Source organism: Chelon labrosus (assembly GCF_963514085.1).
Source record: "Chelon labrosus genome assembly, chromosome: 16".
In the NCBI taxonomy this organism is placed as follows: domain Eukaryota; kingdom Metazoa; phylum Chordata; class Actinopteri; order Mugiliformes; family Mugilidae; genus Chelon; species Chelon labrosus.
The window spans coordinates 405,957-426,969 of record NC_140349.1 but is presented as its reverse complement, the minus strand read 5'-3'; the positions used below and the strand labels follow the sequence as shown (position 1 = coordinate 426,969).

At 43.9% G+C, this 21,013-nt stretch overlaps 2 protein-coding genes across 3 annotated transcripts; both read left to right on the top strand.

Moving 5' to 3' along the window:
* The first annotated feature begins 1,884 nt into the window (after nucleotides 1-1,884).
* psmb4 (proteasome 20S subunit beta 4) lies at nucleotides 1,885-5,360 on the top strand. The gene is made up of 8 exons (XM_084563714.1): nucleotides 1,885-2,017; nucleotides 2,624-2,750; nucleotides 2,838-2,917; nucleotides 3,006-3,152; nucleotides 3,897-3,978; nucleotides 4,570-4,686; nucleotides 4,783-4,871; nucleotides 5,226-5,360. The coding sequence occupies exons 1-8, from the start codon at nucleotides 1,890-1,892 to the stop codon at nucleotides 5,236-5,238; spliced, it is 783 nt and encodes a 260-aa protein (XP_084419840.1). The 5' UTR covers nucleotides 1,885-1,889; the 3' UTR covers nucleotides 5,239-5,360.
* Nucleotides 5,361-10,808: 5,448 nt separating this feature from the next.
* Nucleotides 10,809-17,998, top strand: rfx5 (regulatory factor X, 5). 2 transcript variants are annotated; one of them, XR_014699523.1, is made up of 11 exons: nucleotides 10,809-10,939; nucleotides 11,048-11,081; nucleotides 11,175-11,257; nucleotides 13,660-13,782; nucleotides 13,897-14,013; nucleotides 14,736-14,814; nucleotides 14,906-15,104; nucleotides 15,177-15,259; nucleotides 15,332-15,475; nucleotides 15,559-17,148; nucleotides 17,280-17,998. XR_014699523.1 is itself a non-coding variant. In XM_084563671.1 (10 exons), the coding sequence occupies exons 1-10, from the start codon at nucleotides 10,818-10,820 to the stop codon at nucleotides 16,573-16,575; spliced, it is 2,001 nt and encodes a 666-aa protein (XP_084419797.1). In that variant the 5' UTR covers nucleotides 10,809-10,817; the 3' UTR covers nucleotides 16,576-17,998. The 2 variants fall into 2 exon arrangements, 1 of the variants encoding a protein (XP_084419797.1); XM_084563671.1 differs by having other exon boundaries at nucleotides 15,559-17,998.
* The last annotated feature ends 3,015 nt before the right edge of the window (nucleotides 17,999-21,013 follow it).

The following is a 21,013-nucleotide window of genomic DNA, read 5'->3' as shown; positions in this document are numbered from 1 at the left end:
AGTCAATGGAAGGTCCTCACAAAGATAGAAACAGAAGTGTGTGTGTGAGAGAGGTTGTATAACTCACCTGTGTTGTTTTGAAGCTGTGTTTGTTCTGAGGGTTTGGAGACACAAGTATTAATTATTTAATTAACCTCTTCAGTCTCTAGACTGCTGGAGGAATCAGGACTGGGTCCAGGACCATCAGGTCCATGTTCCTGACCCTGGTCTCCATGAGCCTGGTCTCCATGAGCCTGGTCTCTATGGACCCTGGTCTCTATGGACCCTGGTCTCTATATGACCCTGGTCTCCATGAGCCTGGTCTCCATGAGCCAGGTCTCTATGGACCCTGGTCTCTATGGACCCTGGTCTCTATATGACCCTGGTCTCCATGAGCCTGGTCTCTATGACCCTGGTCTCTGTGACCCTGGTCTCTATGACCCTGGTCTCTGTGGACCCTGGTCTCTATATGACCCTGGTCTCCATGAGCCTGGTCTCTATGATCCTGGTCTCTATGACCCTGGTCTCTGTGACCCTGGTTTCTATGACCCTGGTCTCTGTGACCCTGGTCTCTATGACCCTGGTCTCTGTGGACCCTGGTCTCTATGACCCTGGTCTCCATGAGCCTGGTCTCTGTGGACCCTGGTCTCCATGACCCTGGTCTCTATGAGCCTGGTCTCTATATGACCCTGGTCTCTATGGACCCTGGTCTCTGTGACCCTGGTCTCTGTGACCCTGGTCTCTATATGACCCTGGTCTCTATGGACCCTGGTCTCTATGACCCTGGTCTCTGTGGACCCTGGTCTCTGTGACCCTGGTCTCTATGACCCTGGTCTCTGTGGACCCTGGTCTCTGTGGACCCTGGTCTCCATGAGCCTGGTCTCTATGGACCCTGGTCTCCATGACCCTGGTCTCCATGAGCCTGGTCTCTATGACCCTGGTCTCTGTGACCCTGGTCTCTATGGACCCTGGTCTCTATGACCCTGGTCTCTATGACCCTGGTCTCTGTGGACCCTGGTCTCTGTGGACCCTGGTCTCCATGAGCCTGGTCTCTATGGACCCTGGTCTCCATGACCCTGGTCTCCATGAGCCTGGTCTCTATGACCCTGGTCTCTGTGACCCTGGTCTCTATGACCCTGGTCTCCATTTTATTTATCCTGGACATTCTATCATTGTTTTCTATCATTCTATCATTTTTCTGAATCTGAATCTGAATCTGAATCTGAATCTGAATTGTTCACATTATTCCATCCAGAAGAAGATTCAGATTTCCTCCACTGATATTTGCCCTCAGCCAATCATGGGGGTTGGTCTTTATTTTAATCTTTATCTGAACGTGAATTCTATTCAAGTTGTAATTCTGATCTGATCCGTTATAAATCTGACTCAACATTAAATCTATACATATTAATCCTAATCCCAATCTACCTGCACTTAATCTACTTTCTCATCAGTATATTGAACATACACCAACTGTGTCCTTGTTTGATTCTTAATCTGAATTATTATTATTATTATAATTTTGCTCCTTTTATATTCCTTCTCCTTTTAATAAATATCTTTAATTATTTTTAAATATGTTTTAAATAAACGTCTAACATTAATTATATGAAAAAAAGACCCTCCTTGTATTATTTTAAATACAAATAAGATAAAATAAGATAATCCTTTTATTTATCCCAGAGTTGGGACATTTGCAGTGTTACAGCAGCATTTTTAAAATAAATCCATTATCAACTTTAAATATTTAAATTAATATATTATTATTATTTTAATAAATATATTATTTTTAATGTTATTATTTTTATATTGCAGTACCAGCAGGTGGCGCTACAGTTTCCCTCAGTGACGTCAACACGGCTCAGTCCAACAAGAAGACGCCGTGACGTCATTTCCGCCAGATATCAAAGATGGAGGCGAGTGGTTTGAAGCTGAGTTTCTGGGAGAACGGACCAAAACCGGGACAGTTTTACTCTTTCTCCGGCGGGAGCAGCAGCAGCGGACCGGTGCCATCATGCGGACCCGTTAGACACACGCTGTGAGTCATCCGCTCCGACACAACCGCGGCAGTTCTCCGTTAATTTAACCCGAAACCCCGGCTGTCGGTTTCAGTTTGAGCTCCATCGCAGTGCTGTATCATCATGGAGTAACAGCAGCTATAGGATGCTAAGCTAACTGCTAGTTTACGTCAGTTTAAACGTTTTACCGCTCAGTGTGGACATGTTGTCGCGTGTTGTTGAAGTTAATAAATTAAGTTTTCTTTATTCAGCCGGAAACGTTAAAGTTGGTTGTTTTTAATGCGTTTTGTTAGCTGTTAGCTGTTAGCCGCGTTAGCTGAGTTAGCCTCACACAGAAACGTAGCTTCTGTTTACAGACTTGAAAACTCGTTTTAACTTAGATAACACTTTTAATTTACTAAACCTGGTGAAACAGTCACTGGATTATCTCTCGTTTAAAGAGATAACATTTAGTTTCTAGAAGTGATTTAAAGCTTCAGGACTAAACAGATTGGTTTAAATTAAAACATGTCTGCATCAGTGTGTTTGGGGTCATTCATGTTTCTCCTCCTCCTCCTCCTCCTCCTCCTCCTCTTCCTTTTCCTTCTCTTCCTCCTCCTCTTCCTCCTCCTCCTCCTCCTCCTCAGTAACCCCATGGTCACCGGGACGTCGGTGCTCGGGGTGAAGTTCACCGGTGGTGTTGTCATCGCGGCGGACATGTTGGGTTCCTACGGCTCCCTGGCTCGGTTCAGGAACATCTCCCGTCTCATGAAGGTGAGTGCCGCCGCCGCCGCCGCCACCGGGGCGTCAGCTGACTGTGAAGGAGGCAAAGTGTTAGTTTAACCTGCGTTTGTTCTGCAGGTCAACAACAACACCATGCTGGGAGCGTCGGGAGACTACGCCGACTACCAGTACCTCAAACAGGTCATCGAGCAGATGGTGTAAGCCGCCGGTCCAGACGCAGACACACAGACATCACCTTGTCTTCATCACAGTCTGGTTCATTCAAACACTGTGTTCTTCCATCAGGATCGATGAGGAGCTGCTGGGCGACGGACACAGCTACAGCCCGAAGGCCGTCCACTCCTGGCTGACCAGAGTCATGTACAACCGCCGCAGTAAGATGAACCCTCTGTGGAACACCGTGGTGATCGGAGGCTTCTACAACGGAGAGAGGTGAGAGGAACCCAACATCAGCAGCTACACTGGAAACACAACAACGTAAAGCTTCATCTGTCACAGCCTCAGTTTGACCCATAGATACCGGATTACCTCCCGTCTTTGTCCAACAGTAACGAACAGAATTACTCCCATGATGCATTTCACCATTTGCTCTCTTGGACAGAAACAACTTAAATAAGTGAAAGAAAGATAAAATAAAATAAACCTCAGTCTGTACACATGTGACCAGGGTGGGAGGGGTCTGTGGAGATTTTCAGGACGTGGGCCAGTAAATCTCCACAGACTCCTCCCACCCTGGTCACAACCTGTTTAGACTCCTCCCCTCAGGCCGGCGTTACAGAGCGCTGTACGCCAGGACCACCCGCCACAAGGACAGTTTCTTCCCCCGGGCTGTGGCTCTGATGAACTCTGAGCAGTCACAGAGTGTCAGACCATCCACATGAACAATGAACTAGAACTCTGCTGGATAGAGTCACTGTACAAACCCTGGTTTGGTGTATATATCTGCTCTATTCTATATTTTATGTGTACAGATTGAGATTTATTTTATTTTATCTTTCTTTCACTTATTTAAGTTGTTTCTGTCCAAGAGAGCAAAGTTGCTGAAGTCAGATTCCTTGTAAAGCTGATTCTGATTCTGAAATGTCAGACTGAATCGACCAGACTTGTAGTTTTAATCTCCTCTGCTCTCGTTTTGTGAACTACAATTAACCTGGTGGCCATCTTGTTTCCCTCTAGTTTCCTAGGTTACGTGGACAAGCTGGGCGTGGCTTATGAGGCCCCCACGGTGGCCACGGGCTTCGGGGCGTACCTGGCTCAGGTGAGTTTGACCTGTTGGACATTATGGGATACCTGGCTGTACCAAGTCCACACTAGTTTCCTCCTGAGGACACATCCAGGTCTTTGGACTGAACTCGGTCACATGGTTCTGTGAAGTTGGACGGAGACGTTTGACTAGGACAGATGATAACCGTCAGAACTCAGTTCATCTACACACGACTCTGAACAAAACACCAACCACTGTGTAAATGTTAACCTCCATCAGATGGTTGTGACTCTGGGTTTGATGGCTGAGACAGTAAACACCAGGAGTTCAGACGCAGTGTTTACTGTCTCAGTTAAGTTCTTCTCTGGTCAACTATGAGCTGTCCCAGAATCAAATCCACCTTTATCTAAAGATCTGACATCCGTTCATTTTCTAAATCTCCTTCATCCTCTGGTGATAAATGTTAGATCTAGATCAGGACAGAAGCTCCGGCTCTGAGAGCAGCGTCAGGATTTAAAAAGTCTGACGGCAAAGACAGATGAGAAGACGGAGGAGACTCCACAAACCTCTGGAACCAATGAGGACATTAGTTTGAAGTTGTTGTTAAACCTGATCCTGTTGATGTTTGTGGCGTCTGTCTAACAGCCTCTGATGAGGGAGGTGCTGGAGAAGAAAGCAGAGATCACGAAGCAGGAGGCCCGGGAGCTGGTGGAGCGCTGCCTCAAAGTGTTGTACTACAGAGATGCTCGCTCCTACAACAGAGTGAGTTCATGGACTGATCAGCTGACCTCTGACCTCTGACCTCTGGACGTGTATTTAAACCTGTTGAGTTCACCGTGATGTTTCTGTCTGTTCCAGCACGAGATTGCCATAGTAACGGAGGAGGGCGTGGAGATCGTGGGTCCTCTGTCATCAGAAACCAACTGGGACATCGCTCACATGGTCAGGTAGGTCAAAGGTCACAGCGGGAAACAAACAGTGAAAGATTAAGTCACTAAAGAGCTGATCATGGCTTAGTGAACTGGACTTTTACTGTGAAAACCCCAAAATGAAAGCCTTTGAGCAGCTTCAAAGCAGACACAGTAGGGCTTTTATTTTGAAGCAGACATGGACAATAACGTGGCTAACTGTGATTTTAAATGTTATTTTAATCCTGTGATTCATTAAAAGTTATCTGACTGAACTTTTACACAATAAATCTGTTAACTGAACCTAAAACCAAATGTAGTTTCATTTATAAAAGTCTCAGATGTTTAATATTTGAAGATGTTTAAATGTGGTGTCTTCCTGTTTCTCTACAGTGGCTTTGAATAAAGACGAGCGTCGACCGTTTCTCTGCCGCATGAAAACCGATTCTGCTCTACTCTCCAGTTTAGTTTGTGTCTGATGTTCACTGTCACTTTTGTATAATGGAAAATAAACATGACAAATAAAAACTGAGTTGGTTTCTGGTTTTATTTTTGTTCTTGAGATGTCATTCCCTACAAAAATGTCTGTTAATGTGACACAGCACAGTGTTCTTTATTTAACTAAAGCTAATAATAAATATACGTATATATATATTGTAGCCGGTAGCATTTGGTTAGCTTATATTTCACAAGGTTTGAGTTAGCGTCAGCTGCTGAGTGGGCCGTACAAGCCAGCAGCATTAGTTCATGTAGATTGTAGGTTAAGCGTCATATCACATGACCGTAGGTTCGTTAGGGTTTCTCAGCTGGACAGGCCTCTAAATGTGTTTTGCCTGGGATCTTGGCTCAAGGGATTGTTACATCTAATCCTGTGGATTAATGAATTGTAATAGTTACTTTCCTTTGAATTGATTGGTTTGATTAATGTTATGAAAATTAGACATTCAGTTCTTTTCTGGTGACTTTCTTTGAGGGTATTAATATATTTCCGTGTGTTAGTATAACGTGCAGGTCTAATCACGTCTGTTTCTAGCTCCTCGTTATGTAAACGGCGCTGTTGCTGGGCAGATATCGCCTGATACATTCATCTGTTTTGTAACTGGGCAGACCAGAAAAACGTGTCCAATCGGAATAATCCATGTCAGAAAAATAATTCTTCTCGACCAATAGCATTTCGACCGCTTTTGGTATCCGGGTAGATTTGGAAGAACCGTCCAATAGGAATAGACGTTGGCTTTGTAGTCAGGCAGACATAACAAAGTCGTCCAATCACAAAAAAAATTGAAAGGGGATTTTTGCTGAATCTTGGCTCAGGTACTTTCTTTTTCTTTTCTAAAATAAATACTCAAATGGGACTCAACCGTCCGATGAAACATTAATTACAGAATTAATTAACCGCTGTCAGGAATTATTTTTAAAGTGAAAACAGCGCGTTAAACGTGTATACGTGTGTTTTTGTGCTCGTGGCTAATGCTGTCAGTTAGCATGTAGCTAGGTTAGTTAGCTGCAGCTTCGAGCTAGCTAACAAATGTCATCGTTAGCCGAACTAACACCCCCGTCTCCTCCGCTGGGGACGGATCTCTCGGTTTCCGTGACTGCGGGGCTTTTATCAGATGTGCTCGGTATAAATCAACCGAACGAGCCGCAGTGAGAGCGGAAGTCTCCGTCGGATGACGCAGATGCTGTCCGTGTTGTGGGCTAGCCCGCTAGCCTGTTAGCCTGCTAGCTAGGCAGTAGCATGTAGCGCTGGCTCGGTGTGTGTGTGTGTGTGTGTGTGTTGTAGTAAATGGCAGCCACATGACCACCGGCAGTCCGCCCAGACACGGAGCACGGCCGGCTCCAGCACCACCAGCTAACGGTAGCCGGTAGCCGGCGGCGGGCGGTGGCTCCGCACAGACATGCCTCCAGCTCCGGTTATAGTCCGACCGTTTAACGGCGCCGGTACCGCTGGAACGTGTCTCCACCAGGCGGCCTTCCAGCGGCTGGAGTCACCGGGTCAGATGAACTCTGAGTTAAATGTGTTGTTAGACCACTGAGGGGCCCCAGGATGGGCCCCAGGATGGGCCCCAGGATGGGCCCCAGGATGGGCCCCAGGATGGGCCCCTGGGCTCTGACACTTAAAGCCCCTCAGGTCCCCCCAGGTTCACGACATGATAGTGTTTAGTTGGGCCCCAGAGCTGGCCCCAGAGCTGGCCCCTGACTGGCCCCAGAACTGGCCCCTGATTGGCCCCTGACTGGCCCCTGACTGGCCCCAGAGCTGGCCCCTGACTGGCCCTGATTGGCCCCAGAGCTGGCCCCTGATTGGCCCCTGATTGGCCCCTGACTGGCCCCAGAGCTGGCCCCTGACTGGCCCCTGATTGGCCCCTGACTGGCCCTGATTGGCCCCAGAGCTGGCCCCTGATTGGCCCCTGACTGGCCCCAGAGCTGGACGACTGATTCTGATCAATGACCAATAACTAATCAGTCATCAGTTGTTTTTATTGTCAGGAATATCATGTGATTCTCAGCTAATGAACTATTACAATTATTAACTGTCATAAATATTGATTATGACTCTAGTTATTGGTTGATTAATTCCATATTAATCTATATTTATATTAATCTATATTTATATTAATCTATATCTATATTTATCTATATCTATATTAATCTATATTTATATTAATCTATATCTATATTTATCTATATCTATATTAATCTATATTTATATTAATCTATATCTATATTTATCTATATTTATATTAATCTATATTAATCTATATCTATAGTAATCTATATTTATATTAATCTATATTTATATTTATCTATATTAATCTATATTTATATTAATCTATATTTATATTAATCTATATATAGTAGGGCTGGGTATCACCAGGTACCTTGCGATACGATACTATCACGATATTTTGTCCACGATAACGATAATATCACGATACAGCGATTCTGCGATAATCGATATATTGCAAGAAATTTCATCCACAATACATCACGATATCTGTGTCTGAAGAAATTCTGAATTTATTAACAGAAATTCACAAAAAAAATTTACATTTCAGTGCATTATGATAACTGAAAACTGCTCCTCTGAGAGCTGATTATGCCACCTGCAGTAGAAAAAACACGTTCCGTACACTGGCCACTGGGACACACAGATGTCTGATGACGGAGATTGTTGGACTCTTCTCCTCGCATTAGAAGCATGAATTAGAATTGAGGCATGCCTCAATTTCTATTTGAGCAAAACGAACTACCAGTAGAATGAATAAAAACAAGATTTGTGTCTATTTGAACCTATAAAATACTAGGTTCATTTATTGAAAACGTACAGTTACCATAACATGGTATGCATACAGAACATTAACAACAAATGAGCGGCGCGACGCGGTCAGAGCGCACTGAGGACAGTCCGCTGCCGGTCGGCAGTCGCGCCGGTCCGGCCCAGAGCCGGTTGCGGCACACCGCCACGGAGGAAATGCGCCCGGCGGGGGCCGGCCGACGCCGGGGAGAGGTCCCGCTGAGGGGATCCTCCCACACCGTGCCGCCGAAACCCTGACCTGCCGAGATGGTTCTAATAAATATACTATTAGAGTATTTACCACAAGTTTTTCTCCACCGCCTTCCGCCATTTTCTTCTTCTTCGGCTAACTTCTTCTTCTTTGTTTTATTGGCTGCTTACATGTTCAGCGTCCTTGGCCGCAGCACCCATTTTTATTCATGCTAAGCGCCATCATGTGGTGGCTTGAAGTAGTGTCAAAATTGTAGCAGGTTTTTGTGAGAGAATTTGTTTAGAACCGCTGTATGTTTATTGTTTAAATATCGATATTTGGCGTCAGTGTATCGATAACGTGCCGCGAGACGAAATAACACGATATATTGTAGTATCGATATTTTGGCACACCCCTAATATTTATATTAATCTATATTTATATTAATCTATATTAATCTATATCTATATTAATCTATATTTATATTAATCTATATTTATATTAATCTATATTTATATTTATCTATATTAATCTATATTAATCTATATCTATATTAATCTATATTTATATTAATCTATATTAATCTATATCTATATTAATCTATATTTATATTAATCTATATTTATATTTATCTATATTAATCTATATCTATATTTATCTATATTAATCTATATTTATATTTATCTATAGTAATCTATATTTATATTAATCTACATTAATCTATATCTATATTAATCTATATCTATATTAATCTATATTTATATTAATCTATATTAATCTATATCTATATTTATCTATATTTATATTTATCTATATTAATCTATATTTATATTTATCTATATTTATCTATATCTATATTAATCTATATTTATATTTATCTATATTTATATTTATCTATAGTAATCTATATTTATATTAATCTATATTTATATTAATCTATATCTATATTTATCTATATCTATATTAATCTATATTAATCTATATTTATATTAATCTACATTAATCTATATCTATATTAATCTATATTTATTTTAATCTATATTAATCTATATTTATATTAATCTATATCTATATTAATCTATATTTATATTAATCTACATTAATCTACATTTATATTAATCTATATCTATATTAACCTATATTTATATTAATCTACATTAATCTATATTTATATTAATCTATATCTATATTTATCTATATTTATATTAATCTATATCTATATTAACCTATATTTATATTAATCTACATTAATCTATATTTATATTAATCTATATCTATATTTATCTATATTTATATTTATTCATATTAACCTATATTTATATTAATCTATATTAATCTACATTTATATTAATCTATATCTATATTAACCTATATTTATATTAATCTACATTAATCTATATTTATATTAATCTATATCTATATTAATCTATATTTATATTAATTTACATTAATCTACATTTATATTAATCTATATCTATATTAACCTATATTTATATTAATCTACATTAATCTATATTTATATTAATCTATATCTATATTTATCTATATTTATATTAATCTATATCTATATTAACCTATATTTATATTAATCTATATCTATATTAACCTACATTTATATTAATCTATATCTATATTAACCTATATTTATATTAATCTACATTTATCTATATTTATATTAATCTATATCTATATTTATCTATATTTATATTTATTCATATTAACCTATATTTATATTAATCTATATTAATCTACATTTATATTAATCTATATCTATATTAACCTATATTTATATTAATCTATATCTATATTAACCTATATTTATATTAATTTACATTAATCTACATTTATATTAATCTATATCTATATTAACCTATATTTATATTAATCTACATTAATCTATATTTATATTAATCTATATCTATATTTATCTATATTTATATTTATTCATATTAACCTATATTTATATTAATCTATATCTATATTAACCTATATTTATATTAATCTACATTAATCTATATTTATATTAATCTATATCTATATTTATATTTATATTTATTCATATTAACCTATATTTATATTAATGGCTGGCATCATGGCTGACGTCATGGCTGGCATCATGGCTGGCATCATGGCTGGCATCATGGCTGGCATCATGGCTGACATCATGGCTGGCGTCATGGCTGGCATCATGGCTGGCATCATGGCTGACATCATGGCTGGCGTCATGGCTGGCATCATGGCTGGCATCATGGCTGACATCATGGCTGGCAGAGATCAAGTAGAGGAAGAAGAAGCAAAGTCACATGACCAAATATGTCTGTCATGTCAATGTGTTTGTAGTTTAGTCTTTGATTGATAGAACCAGTGGAGGCCATGTCCAGCCCCCCCTGGTGAACATGAGATTAGGAAGAAATAACTTCAGTTTATAATCCAGTATTTCCTCCTTCCCTTCCAGATGCTGCTCCTCAGCGTACGTTAGTAGGTCCAGAGGTTGATCCAGATGTCGGAGGACCAGCGGCGCCAGCGGGCCGATGCCCAGCGGCGAGGGGAGGGGGGCCTGGAGTCGGGGGAGGGCGACACGGAGCCCAGCATGCTGCTGCAGAAACTCAAGAGCAACATCTCGTAGGTGTCTTTAGATCAGAGACGTCCTCTGGGAGGAGGGTAACCATGGTGACCAGTAGATCTAGGAAGTGTGTAAGTGAAGCTGACGTTTGTTCTTCTGTCCCACAGGAAGAATGTCCAGACCAAAGTGGACCAGATCCTAGTAAGAACCTTGTCTGACCTTTGACCCCCAGGTGTCTCTGTTATCTCTGATGTCTCTTATGTCTCTGTTTTGCCGTCTTCCTTGTCTCCACAGCAAGACGTCCAACGGTTCTCGGACAACGACAAACTGTACCTGTACCTCCAGCTGCCCTCAGGACCCAGCTCAGGAGACAAGAGGTCAGACCTGGGTTTGATTTATTTATTTATTTATGTTTGTTTATTGTGTACATGTTTGTTTATTGTTTACCTGTTTGTTTATTGTGTACATGTTTGTTTATTGTGTACATGTTTGTTTATGGTTTACCTGTTTGTTTATTGTGTACATGTTTGTTTATTGTTTACCTGTTTGTTTATTGTGTACGTGTTTGTTTATTGTGTACGTGTTTGTTTATTGTTTACCTGTTTGTTTATTGTGTACGTGTTTGTTTATTGTTTACCTGTTTGTTTATTGTGTACCTGTTTGTTTACCTGTTTGTTTATTGTGTACCTGTTTGTTTATTGTGTACCTGTTTGTGTACCTGTTTGTTTATTGTGTACCTGTTTGTTTATTGTGTACCTGTTTGTGTACCTGTTTGTTTATTGTGTACCTGTTTCTTTATTGTGTACCAGTTTGTTTACCTGTTTGTTTATTGTGTACCTGTTTGTTTATTGTGTACCTGTTTGTTTATTGTGTACCAGTTTGTTTACCTGTTTGTTTATTGTGTACCTGTTTGTTTATTGTGTACGTGTTTGTTTATTGTTTACCTGTTTGTTTATTGTGTACCTGTTTGTTTATTGTGTACCAGTTTGTTTACCTGTTTGTTTATTGTGTACCTGTTTGTTTATTGTGTACGTGTTTGTTTATTGTTTACCTGTTTGTTTATTGTGTACCTGTTTGTTTATTGTTTACCTGTTTGTTTATTGTGTACCTGTTTGTTTATTGTGTACCTGTTTGTTTATTGTGTACCTGTTTGTTTATTGTGTACGTGTTTGTTTATTGTGTGCCTGTTTGTTTATTGTGTACCTGTTTGTTTGTTTACCTGTTTGTTTATTGTGTACCTGTTTGTGTACCTGTTTGTTTATTGTGTACCTGTTTGTTTATTGTGTACCTGTTTGTTTATTGTGTACCTGTTTGTGTACCTGTTTGTTTATTGTGTACCTGTTTGTTTATTGTGTACCTGTTTGTTTATTGTGTACGTGTTTGTGTACCTGTTTGTTTATTGTGTACCTGTTTGTTTATTGTGTACCAGTTTGTTTACCTGTTTGTTTATTGTGTACCTGTTTGTTTATTGTGTACGTGTTTGTTTATTGTTTACCTGTTTGTTTATTGTGTACCTGTTTGTTTATTGTGTACCAGTTTGTTTACCTGTTTGTTTATTGTGTACCTGTTTGTTTATTGTGTACGTGTTTGTTTATTGTTTACCTGTTTGTTTATTGTGTACGTGTTTGTTTATTGTTTACCTGTTTGTTTATTGTGTACCTGTTTGTTTATTGTTTACCTGTTTGTTTATTGTGTACGTGTTTGTTTATTGTGTACGTGTTTGTTTATTGTGTGCCTGTTTGTTTATTGTGTACCTGTTTGTTTATTGTGTACCTGTTTGTTTATTGTGTACCTGTTTGTTTATTGTTTACCTGTTTGTTTATTGTTTACCTGTTTGTTTACCTGTTTGTTTATTGTTTACCTGTTTGTTTATTGTGTGCCTGTTTGTTTATTGTGTACCTGTTTGTTTATTGTGTGCCTGTTTGTTTATTGTGTACCTGTTTGTTTATTGTGTACCTGTTTGTTTATTGTTTACCTGTTTGTTTATTGTTTACCTGTTTGTTTACCTGTTTGTTTATTGTTTACCTGTTTGTTTATTGTGTGCCTGTTTGTTTATTGTGTGCCTGTTTGTTTATTGTGTACCTGTTTGTTTATTGTGTGCCTGTTTGTTTAATGTGTACCTGTTTGTTTACCTGTTTGTTTATTGTGTACGTGTTTGTTTATTGTGTACCTGTTTGTTTATTGTGTACGTGTTTGTTTATTGTGTACCTGTTTGTTTATTGTGTGCCTGTTTGTTTATTGTGTACCTGTTTGTTTATTGTGTGCCTGTTTGTTTATTGTTTACCTGTTTGTTTATTGTTTACCTGTTTGTTTATTGTGTGCCTGTTTGTTTATTGTGTACGTGTTTGTTTATTGTGTACCTGTTTGTTTATTGTGTACGTGTTTGTTTATTGTGTACCTGTTTGTTTATTGTTTACCTGTTTGTTTATTGTGTACCTGTTTGTTTATTGTGTGCCTGTTTGTTTATTGTTTACCTGTTTGTTTATTGTGTACGTGTTTGTTTATTGTGTACCTGTTTGTTTATTGTTTACCTGTTTGTTTATTGTGTACCTGTTTGTTTATTGTTTACCTGTTTGTTTATTGTTTACCTGTTTGTTTATTGTGTGCCTGTTTGTTTATTGTGTACGTGTTTGTTTATTGTGTACCTGTTTGTTTATTGTTTACCTGTTTGTTTATTGTGTACCTGTTTGTTTATTGTTTACCTGTTTGTTTATTGTGTACCTGTTTGTTTATTGTTTACCTGTTTGTTTATTGTGTACCTGTTTGTTTGTGTCTCCAGTGGCGGTGACTCCAGCTCAGTGAACACCGCCGACCAGCTCCACACCTGTAACTGGATCCGTAGTCACCTGGAGGAGCATTCAGACACATGTCTCCCCAAGCAGGATGTCTACGAGACATACAAGTCAGGACACATTCACACGTCCACACGTCTCAGAGGACACTTTAGAGACGAGACCATTTAATAGTAATCTGTCCTCTCTCTCTCTCCTGTCCCTGTCCTGTCCCTGTCCTCCAGGAGATACTGTGAGAACCTCCAGCATCGTCCTCTGAGTGCCGCCAACTTTGGGAAGATCATCAGAGACATTTTTCCCAACATCAAGGCGAGACGTCTCGGGGGCAGAGGACAGTCCAAATATCCTTTAACCTGCTGGACAGACACTGTCTCCAGAGACATGAGGACAGTTTCAGGGAAACTATTCTGTTTGATGATGGTGTTAATTTGGCTGTGGCCCCTGAGGCTGTGGCCCCTGGAGCCCATGTGGCCCCTGAGGCTGTGGCCCCTGGAGCCCATGTGGCCCCTGGAGCCCATGTGGCCCCCTGAGGCTGTGGCCCCTGAGGCTGTGGCCCCTGGAGCCCATGTGGCCCCTGGAGCCCATGTGGCCCCTGAGGCTGTGGCCCCTGGAGCCCATGTGGCCCCTGGAGCCCATGTGGCCCCTGAGGCTGTGGCCCCTGGAGCCCATGTGGCCCCTGGAGCCCATGTGGCCCCTGAGGCTGTGGCCCCTGGAGCCCATGTGTCCCCTGGAGCCCATGTGGCCCCCTGAGGCTGTGGCCCCTGGAGCCCATGTGGCCCCTGGAGCCCATGTGGCCCCTGAGGCTGTGGCCCCTGGAGCCCATGTGGCCCCTGAGGCTGTGGCCCCTGGAGCCCATGTGGCCCCTGAGGCTGTGGCCCCTGGAGCCCATGTGGCCCCTGGAGCCCATGTGGCCCCTGGAGCCCATGTGGCCCCTGAGGCTGTGGCCCCTGAGGCCGTGGCCCCTGGAGCCCATGTGGCCCCTGGAGCCCATGTGGCCCCTGAGGCCGTGGCCCCTGAGGCTGTGAGGGTTGCTAGTTAAATTCCCTGACCTGTGTGGCGACACGTACTGTTACAGCGGCATCAGGAGGAAGACCGTTCTGAACATGCCTCTGCTGCCCAACCTGGACCTGAAGAATGACCCGGTACAGACCTGTCCCCCCCCAGTACTGACACCAGTCCAACCCGTCCCCCTACCTCCCCTCAGTAAGTCCACTGTCTCGTCTTGTTGTCCAGGCGGAGTTAACTGAGTTGGTCCAGACCTACAAACAGGAAGTGACGGAGGCGGCGTGCGAGCTGATCTGTGAGTGGGCGCAGAAGGTCCTGAAGCGTTCCTTCGACACGGTGGTGGACGTCGCTCGTTACCTGATCCAGGACCAGAACGTCAACCCTCGCTGCAGCCAGGCCGAGCTGGTCATGTCTGCAGCCCTGGCAGGTCTGTGTCCCCTGTCTCTGTGAGGACGCCTGGTCCATTCTGTCCATTTTAACGATGTCTCTCTGTCCTCAGGAGGTCCAGCTAAACCTCATAAGGTCATTAAGAAGACACCTGTCCCCCCCAGAGCTGACGGAGACGGAGCAGCAGACCAGAAGGTTTCATCTGATTCTTGCTGATCAGAGTCTGGTTCATCGATCAGCTGCTGACCACTTCCTGTCTTTCTGCAGAAGGACCTCGGAGACTCGTCCTCGCTGAAGCTGCCGTCTGGAGACAAATCAGCTGCAGTGGCCAAACCGTCCTCCCTGGAGGCTCCTCCCCCTTCTTCCTCATCCTCCTCCTCCTCTTCCTCGTCCTCCTCGCTGCGTCCTGCGGTATGTCAACATCAATAACTTGTCTTGTTTACATATGAGCAGGTGACTGTATTCCTAAGCCCCGCCCCCTGTGTGTGGTGCAGGTGGAGGTGCAGGTGCAGATGGAGGCGTACATGAAGCAGTTACCTAGACTCCTCCCTCGGAGCTCCATCCCAGATAAGACGCTGTCTGTTCGTTCCTCTCCGCCCTCGCTGGCGCCTAAAGATGCCTCCGGTGTCGGGGGGGCGTCTGGATCCGGAGGCCCCGCCCCCGCCTCCGCCGCCAGCGGAGGAGGGATGAAGGTCATCATGGCGACGCTGCCCCAGCAGCAGGGCGTTCCCGTGATGATCCTGCCTCAAGGCTGTCTGTCCTACGAGAGGGAGGGGCCTCCTCCTCCTCAGCAGCTTCATGTCCCAGCAGCCCCCACCTCAGTGGTCCAGAAAGCCCGAGGGAACGCCGCCAAGCGCCCCCCGGAGGTGGTGACGCCAGGTGGCGCCGCGGGCGGGTCCGGTAGCTCCGCCTCCAACGCTCCTCCGGTGAAGAGGAAACGTGGACGACCAAGAAAGCCTCGCCCCGAGGACTCCCTGCCTCCTCCTCCCCCCTCTGCTCCTCAGCCACACCCCCCCATCATCACCTCCCTGTCCGGGGGCGTCATCCAGAAGGCCTCCTCCTCCTCCTCCTCCTCGTCTTCGTCACAGCCGGTTCTGGAGCTGGTGATCCAGGAGCAGCCGGGGCTGGTTCTGAGTCCTCTGCCGGTGTCAGACTCGGCTCACCGGCTGGTGGAGCACCACGGCGTGGTGGTGCCGGGCGGAGCGGCCGAGCCGGACCGCCACGGACGGCCCCTGCTGCTGTTCCAGAGTCCAGGAAACCCCAGCTGGGAGCTGGGGGGACGGACCCCGATGGTGGAGGTCATCCAGAAAGCTCCGAGGCCGAGCAACAACAACAGCGCCGCTCCTCCACCCCCGCCTCCTCTGCCCCTCCCCACGCTGCACGAGGAGCGGGGGGAGGTGGAGATCACGCTCACGCCGGTGGAGCTGGCCATCAGCCCGCCCCCCACCTCCTCCACCGTAGAGGAGCACGCAGGGGAGGGCGGCACCTCCTCAAAGAAAGAGGGACATTAGCACTCACCTCCCTCCTCCTGCTGTCATCATCTCCTCTTCCTGATTGGTGGAAGTCCCTGATTGGCAGCAGCAGAGAGCCAATCAGGAGGACGAATGAAGCCAACCCTCCCACACGCCGTCCTCCCATTGGCCCACAGCACTTAGACAGAAACCTGCATGTTTCATCTCTGCTCCTGCTTCACATCAGAGCGAGAGGAGGAGGAGGAGGAGGAGGAGGAGGAAGGATTCATGGAGACAGTTGGTTTTACGGGTCAGAACCTTCAGAAGGTTCTAAGTTCTAAATCTGAGCGGAGCCTCGATTCAGAGGACGACGTCTGTTCTGAACAGATTCATGTTTTTATCTATTAGTGTGTCATCCTGTGTCTGACCCCTGTGATCAGCTGGGCTGCTGCTAGAGGAGCCAGCTGATCACAGGGGTCAGCTGATCACAGGGGTCAGCTGATCACAGGGGTCAGCTGATCACAGGGGTCAGCTGATCACAGGGGTCAAAGTTCACCAGAAGACGCTTCAGCTCAGGCACAAAGAGCCAAGCACAAGGTTTCCTGCCACGTAGCGCCGACACATCCAGATGCAGTAAGAACCGTTCAGTGACGACGGATGTTAGCTTAGCGTTAGCTTTTGTAGCACTGATTAGCCCGCTAATTAGCTTAGCTGTTGTTATATGTTACCATGCGCCCTTTGCACTAATTCAACCTCCTCCTCAGAGAGCCTCAGCAGCTCTGGAGCAGCCATGTGACACCACCATGGTCCAGAACCTCAGACCTGGAACCTGGAGGTCTAAGAACCGCAGGATTTAAATCAACCTGGACCGTAGAGTCTAGAAAAGAACCCTCTGACCAGACGCTGACGATGAACTTCAGAAGTTCATCTATCTATTTCTACTCCCTCGTTTCTTCTTCAGTGGTGTTGGTCAGTTGTGTCTCTAGCGGACGCATCGCTGTCCTCTGCAGGACACTTCACACTCTGCTTTCTGTCCACAGCGTCCCCGCTGCGTTGATCACTTCCTGAGGTCCGATCAGTCGTCCACCGCCGGTTATCGGCCAGTATTCCACATAAATAGTTTGGTCTATGACGTCAGTAACAGCTGATCAGATGATGAAGATGATCCTCCAGACGATCAGCTGTTTTATTCAGCCTCTACATCATCACATCCGGCCGCCATCAGAGCGTCTCATTCAGCAGTTTAAATAAATACAGACCATTAAATACTAAAACACTGAAACAGAAGACGAGACTTTGACAGATCATCTGTTAAATAACAGAACTTGTTGCTTTTCTCTGATGTCTGGACTTAAAGACGTTTCAAAGCTTTATTTCATTTTTATTTTTTTATTTTATCAACATTGAATCGATTCATCGTGTAAAGAAGTTTCAGGAGCTGAAGCTGTGGTTCAGCAGCACCATTAAATAACCTTTGCTCCTCCTCCTCCTCTTCTTCTGTGGTGTTTCTGGAGGAGTCTGACTCTCGGTCGTCATGGTGATGTCACATTGCTGTTCTTCACTTTTGCCAAATGGCGCCTCGCTGCGTGGCGAGAGCGTTGTCTTCTTCATCGTTGGTGCTACAACCCGCAGGACGTTGTCCTTCCTGTGCTCAGACAGCGACTGTTAAGGTCACCTGTTGCATGATGGGAAAGTTGATCTGTGACGCTCGGCCTCAGGCTCGGCCTCAGGCTCGGCTTTAGGCTCGGCTTTAGGCTCGGCTTGAGGCCGACCGAGCCTCAGGCTCTGCCTCAGGCTCGGCCTCAGGCTCGGCTTTAGGCTCGGCTTGAGGCCGACCGAGCCTCAGGCTCTGCCTCAGGCTCGGCCTCAGGCTCGGCTTTAGGCTCGGCCTCAGGCTCGGCCTCAGGCTCTGCCTCAGGCTCGGCTTTAGGCTCGGCTTGAGGCCGACCGAGCCTCAGGCTCTGCCTCAGGCTCGGCCTCAGGCTCGGCTTTAGGCTCGGCTTGAGGCCGACCGAGCCTCAGGCTTGACTTCTACATCTGGTCATGATGATATTAATAATAATTCTAATAGTGCTGGTGAACCGTGAGTAAAGAGAGAAGAAACAAAGACAAGTTGGTCTGAAGACATGAAACAAGAACTAGTTTACGTTCACATTGACTCTAATGTTTAGATGTTTAGGAACCTAGAACTGATACTGACCAACCTGGACCAGCCTGGACCCATCTTCTGGTCCAGGCTGGTCCAGATTGGTCCAGGCTGGTCCAGATTGGTCCAGGTTGGTCCAGGTTGGTCCAGGCTGGTCCAGGCTGGTCTAGGTTGGTCCAGGCTGGTCCAGATTGGTCCAGGTTGGTCCAGATTGGTCCAGGCTGGTCCAGGTTGGTCCAGGTTGGTCCAGATTGGTCCAGGTTGGTCCAGGTTGGTCCAGGCTGGTCCAGGCTGGTCTAGGTTGGTCCAGGCTGGTCCAGATTGGTCCAGGTTGGTCCAGATTGGTCCAGGCTGGTCCAGGTTGGTCCAGGTTGGTCCAGATTGGTCCAGGTTGGTCCAGATTGGTCCAGGCTGGTCCAGGTTCCTGAGGAGAACCGGGTCTAGACGTTTGGATGTCTCACTGTGGAGCTGTGCTGCTCAAACAGAAACGGGTCAGATAATCAAAGATGAAAGGATCAGAACCGGGTATCAGTCTCCATGACAACCATCTCTGATGTCACTTCCTGTCATGGACATGTTTGAAAGTTGATGATGATGATGATGATGATGATGATGAATGTTGATGATGATGATGATGTTGATGATGATGATGATGATGATGATGATGTTGATGAAGATGATGATGATGATGATGATGATGATGATGTTGATGATGATGATGATGATGATGATGTTGATGATGATGATGATGATGATGATGTTGATGAAGATGATGATGATGATGATGATGTTGATGAAGATGATGATGATGAAGATGATGACGATGATGATGATGATGTTGATGAAGATGATGATGATGATGTTGATGATGATGATGATGATGTTGATGATGATGATGATGATGATGATGTTGATGATGAAGATGATGTTGATGATGATGATGATGATGATGATGATGAATGTTGATGATGATGATGATGATGTTGATGATGATGATGTTGATGAAGATGATGATGATGATGATGATGATGTTGATGAAGATGATGATGATGATAATGATGATGTTGATGAAGATGATGATGATGAAGATGATGATGATGATGATGATGATGATGATGTTGATGATGATGATGATGATGATGATGATGTTGATGATGAAGATGATGTTGATGATGATGATGATGATGATGATGTTGATGAAGATGATGATGATGATGATGATGATGATGATGTTGATGATGAAGATGATGTTGATGATGATGATGATGAAGATGATGATGATGATGTTGACGATGATGATGATGATGAAGATGATGTTGATGATGATGATGATGAAGATGATGATGATGATGTTGATGATGATGTTGATGATGATGATGATGATGATGATGATGAAGATGAAGATGTTGATGTTGATGATGATGATGATGATGGTGATGATGATGAAGATGATGATGATGATGATGATGATGATGATGGTGATGATGATGATGATGGTGATGTTGATGATGATGATGTTGATGATGATGATGATGATGATGATGTTGATGATGATGATGATGATGGTGATGATGATGATGATGATGGTGATGTTGATGATGATGATGTTGATGATGATGATGATGTTGATGATGATGATGATGATGATGATGTTGATGATGATGAAGATGGAGGAGGTGACAGATGACGAGTCGTCAGCTGACGTTGATCTTTGTTGTTTTATTTTCTTCTTGTTTAAATCCAGTTTGTTGTTTTTACCCTGAGTGAAGTCTTGCAGGCGCTGCTGCCTGAGGCTCAGGAACTCTGGGTAATGTAGTTGTTTGTGGTTGTACAGCTGGTTGATGTCATCTCTTCCTGCATGGTTTTCCTGTCGGTCTGCATTTCGTTTCTTTGTGACTTCCTCTTTTGTTTTTATTTGCACTTTACTCCAGAACGTTGTGGCTGATGCTGGTTACAACAGAACGAACTTCCTGTTTGACAAGACGTCAGTGAAAGCACTTTCATGTTGTTGGTTTGTGTTTGAGGAGAAAGTGATGGAGGACGTTGATGTGAATCTATTTTCCTACATTGATGGAATAAAAGACGTTCACTCGCTCTCTGTCTCTGTCTCTGGTTCTGTCTCTGGTTCTGTCTCTGTCTCTGTCTCTGGTTCTGTCTCTGTCTCTGTCTCTGGTTCTGTCTCTGTCTCTGTCTCTGTCCCTGGTTCTGTCTCTGTCTCTGTCTCTGGTTCTGGTTCTGTCTCTGTCTCTGTCCCTGGTTCTGTCTCTGTCTCTGTCTCTGTCTCTGTCCCTGGTTCTGTCTCTGGTTCTGTCTCTGTCTCTGTCTCTGGTTCTGGTTCTGGTTCTGTCTCTG

Bases quoted from the DNA above. Each gene is read 5' to 3' on its own strand.
- psmb4 (XM_084563714.1), top strand. From the start codon at position 1,890: ATGGAGGCGAGTGGTTTGAAGCTGAGTTTCTGGGAGAACGGACCAAAA. The intron at 2,018-2,623 runs GTGAGTCATCCG...CCTCCTCCTCAG, and splicing joins GGACCCGTTAGACACACGCT to TAACCCCATGGTCACCGGGA. The intron at 4,687-4,782 runs GTGAGTTCATGG...TGTCTGTTCCAG, and splicing joins ATGCTCGCTCCTACAACAGA to CACGAGATTGCCATAGTAAC.
- rfx5 (XM_084563671.1), top strand. From the start codon at position 10,818: ATGTCGGAGGACCAGCGGCGCCAGCGGGCCGATGCCCAGCGGCGAGGG. The intron at 11,082-11,174 runs GTAAGAACCTTG...TTGTCTCCACAG, and splicing joins CCAAAGTGGACCAGATCCTA to CAAGACGTCCAACGGTTCTC. The intron at 15,476-15,558 runs GTATGTCAACAT...TGTGTGGTGCAG, and splicing joins CCTCCTCGCTGCGTCCTGCG to GTGGAGGTGCAGGTGCAGAT.